This window comes from Phoenix dactylifera, chromosome 12 (genome assembly GCF_051530095.1).
Source record: "Phoenix dactylifera cultivar Ajwa chromosome 12, Ajwa_hap1_PhDact_Kaust_v1.1, whole genome shotgun sequence".
NCBI classification, from domain to species: domain Eukaryota; kingdom Viridiplantae; phylum Streptophyta; class Magnoliopsida; order Arecales; family Arecaceae; genus Phoenix; species Phoenix dactylifera.
In genome coordinates this window covers 27892715-27896515 of record NC_143201.1, presented here as the reverse complement: position 1 = coordinate 27896515, position 3801 = coordinate 27892715, and the positions used below count along the sequence as shown (strand labels likewise).

The following is a 3801-nucleotide window of genomic DNA, read 5'->3' as shown; positions in this document are numbered from 1 at the left end:
GCAGATTGAAGAGACAAAGTGTCACTAGTCTCGTGGCTCTAGTGTGGGAAGAGCTTTGCTTTCCACCCAATGAAAAGGCAGCGAGAAGGATATTGGGTTGGATGAATTGTGTTGCAAGTTTTTTTCCTTTTTAGTTTTCTTAGCACACCTATAAAAGAAGCAGATCTGGGGTTGGGTGTTTGCTACTTTGTTGGTTTAGAAGACAAGCCTTGGCCAACTCATGCCTTGACATGTGGCGCTTCAGGAAAATATTGTTTGTGGCCATGATTGATTTCATGATTGCATAAATTTTGTCCTCGCCGAAGATATTTTCTTTGACAAGGACCAATGTTACAGATGCACAGAACAAGATATACATTGCACATGGTTTTCTTTTTTTGTTTTGTTTTTTTTTGAAGTGTTTCATGTTGGATTATATATGGCTCAGAAACATAGAAAGAAGGTGTTTTGCTTAAACTTGAAAGATTTGTAACTAGAGGCGTAATTGATGGAAGATTTTTCACCTTCAATAAAGTCAGAACATGAAACCACAATCTACTAATGTTTTAGCTTTTCATTTTCTACTTGTTTTCCAGCAGTCCAGCCAAGGATTTTCTCTAAAACAGTATACTTTTACCTCACTCTCTCTCCCGTGAGCAACAGCTGTATGCAGCTCTTTTTCTGCCCCCGTCCACGCCGATATCTCTACCTCCACTCAGCTCTTGGCTTTAGAAGGAGGCTTGCTTCCAATTGGTCGGAAGGCAGCCGTCTTCCGACAGCGTACCAACAACACCCACGAGAACTTGTCTTTTTGTGGTCTTTCCTCTTGTTACATGTTTTAGAAAATAAGGCGTGAAGCTTGCTTAATTGGGTAAAACCTTCTTTATCTATCTTAGATATAAGGATCTATAAACCTTGTTATTTAAACAAACCCAACGCATAAAGTTTCATAAGTTTGTCAATCCCTTCTGTTCAATTAGTTAAATAAGTAATGAGGATGAAGGGCATTAACAATGACCATGTTAACTAAAGACTCGGTCTTACAAAATTATCAAATAAATAATTAATTAGTAGGGAATTCGAACTTGCAATCTTCAGCATATATAAGCTCTAATCCAAATTAAGTAATCAATTGATTCCAAAAGCTTAAAATAATTGAAATATCTCAATAGGATTGCAACTCATAAGTCTTTTTTAGATAATTACCTTCAGATCCAAATTACATGAAAACAAATGGACTATAATCTGGTATCATGATGGGAGTCCATTTTTTTCGTTTTTTTTATAAAAAAATTTAAGAAATTCATGAGTTGTCTTAGATTATAACCTAAACGGTGATACCGATCGAATATCATCGAATTTAAAAAATAGAGATACTTAACCAGCACAAAATACATTCACTTAAAAAAAAGAAGAAAGGACCAGCACAAAATAACTCTTAAAATAAGCATGCAAGTAGGGGTTCATCATATGAAGCCTCTGAAGAAAACAAAGTGCAAGTGAAGTGCTGAACCCCCGGGCCCAACACTGAAGACTCATCGACAAACTCCACCTCCCACACCCTCCACCAACAACCAAAGCTACTGGAAAGCGGAGCCAAGTAAATGGCGTAGATTTTTTTTACAGTGCACTCTCATACATTTATTGAGGCGGAACAGCTGAACTAACCATGGATGGGCCATCTCAAGCCCGGCCGACCAGTGGCTCGCGGCGGCACGTATAGTCTGGTGTGGCCGCCACACTTTGCTGGAGCCGGAGCTGCTCGTAGAACCTTTTAATGAACTCCTCCGCCGCCCGGTCGACGTGGCCGTCGGCTACCCCGTCCTCCTCCATTATGGGGAAGGGGGAGTCGGTTATCCTCAGCTGCCGCACCACCGCGGGACTCCTCAAGAAGCTGCTCAAAATGGGGGCAGGTGATGGCGTTGCCATCACCGACTCGGTATCAGAGACCTCGGAGTTGAGGATCTCAAAGGCCTTCGCGATGGCGGCGACATCGTAGTTTGAGTAGTCGTGGCGGTGGCGGTTCTTCCGGAAAAGCTTGGCGGGGTAGGCGGCGGGGGTGTTGCTGCAGCTGAACTCCACCTCCCGGGTGTCGTAGAAGGGGAGGGTGGGATCCATGGACCGCCGAGAGAACCCCGGGGAGGAAGGGGCGGCCCCATGGTGGTGGTGGTGGTGGAAGTTCAAGAGGTCGCCGAGGGCTTTTCCGGCGATCTTGCCGCGGTGGAGGAGGAGGTGGAGGTCCAGCGCGAGCTTGCGCTTGGAGATGCCCTTGCGGAGCATGTAGTACGCCACCCGTATGATGTGCCACAGCCGCTTGGTTACACTACTTGGTTCCATTTCGGCCGTGTCGGTCTCCGTCCTTTCTCCTGTTTCCGTCTTTCCTGGAGGGGGTTTCTTGAAAATTTTGGAAGAATTTTGACACAGAGAGAGAGAGAGAGAGAGAGAGAGAGAGAGAGAGAGAGAGAGAAGGAGGAGGAGGAGGAGGAGGAGTATCTTGAGGAGGATTTAATGCGTTGGTTGGGTGCGAGTGAGAGTGGGGGAAGTGGGCAGGGTTTATAAAGACGACGGAAAGGGAGAGGAGGCCAAAAAAAATGAGCTGGGTTATTTTAATGGCAAATTTAAGGATAATTTTTTTCCTAATTATTTGATGAGGAAATTACAAAAACGTCCTCCATGAGGAGAGCGTTGGAGACTGGAGGGGCTCCGAAATGGCGGCTGGATGGAAACGTGGCGGGTAAACACGGAATACTAAGCTCAGTTAGCGGCTTTTTTTTTTTTTTATCAGAAACAGGATTTGATGGGGATTTGTGGATGTTTAGAGGGGAAGTAAAGGGGTTTTGTGGTAGAATCGAGCTTACTTGGGAGCTGGGAAGCTTCAAACGGGTTGGTGGGCATGAACGGCGGACACCTCTCAAGCCACCTGGCATTTGGAAGGTATGTGGGTCCTTCATGAATGTGACGTGTACGCCTCATCTGTTTGAAAGAGAATCCGAGCCGCTGATTCAGTGGACCTCTTTGTTTGCTCGCCATTTTATCTTTTCTGTATTTACACTATTCAAGATTAAAATAAGATTGAGAATTCAGCGTGCCATCCAGATTTGAACTGGTCCACTGAACCTGATCCATCTAATAATTTCTAGTACCAGCTAAGAACTTATTTATTTTCTTTTATAAGAATTAAGAACCGCCCCAAATCTTCTAGACTTCGAGTATACATGAGTCATTAAGGAGGATTTTAAGACTAACAAGCAACCAAAAATAAGCATTTATATGAAATATGTGATAGAAAATTAATGTTAACATGCCTTCTAAGAGAATTAATAACATTTAGGTTCAAATGGAGTGTAATGAAAGAGGAGCATCAAAGAAGTGATATCCAAGGATGGCACCTTCACTTGCCGTTCCTGCAGACCTATCTTAGAGTGCCATAATTCTGCCAAGTGTTCCTGCAGACCTATCTTAGAGTGCCATAATTCTGCCAAGTGTTATATATTGGCACACGTATTCAACGTTTTCATCACACTTTTTTTTTTTCAATTTTGAAAAACAGTGAGCCGGAAACCATGGCCTGAGCGAATCTTCGATATGTTCAGCGTGTGCTATCAGCTAGTTCAGTTATCTTGGAGGGTAACTCGGCTACGATCATTAGCTGAATCCAGGAGGATCCGAGGGTCACTGTCGATGACCATCCATTGCTTCATGACATCTGGATGATGATAAGGAATGAAAGGATTGTCCTGACTACGCATGTATTTAGAGAAGTCAATGGGGTTGCGACTTGCGACTGGGTAGCCACCTATATGGCCAACCACGCTGGCAGTA

The 3801-nt window shown here is 43.9% G+C and overlaps 1 protein-coding gene across 1 annotated transcript; it reads right to left on the bottom strand.

Moving 5' to 3' along the window:
* Positions 1 to 1353: 1353 nt before the first annotated feature.
* Positions 1354 to 2538, bottom strand: LOC103710238 (uncharacterized). Its single transcript, XM_008795893.6, has one exon. The coding sequence runs from the start codon at positions 2314 to 2316 to the stop codon at positions 1663 to 1665; it is 654 nt and encodes a 217-aa protein (XP_008794115.4). The 5' UTR covers positions 2317 to 2538; the 3' UTR covers positions 1354 to 1662.
* Positions 2539 to 3801: the final 1263 nt, after the last annotated feature.

What these genes read in the sequence shown, in the direction of transcription:
- LOC103710238 (XM_008795893.6), bottom strand. Translation starts at nt 2,316, where the DNA reads ATGGAACCAAGTAGTGTAACCAAGCGGCTGTGGCACATCATACGGGTG.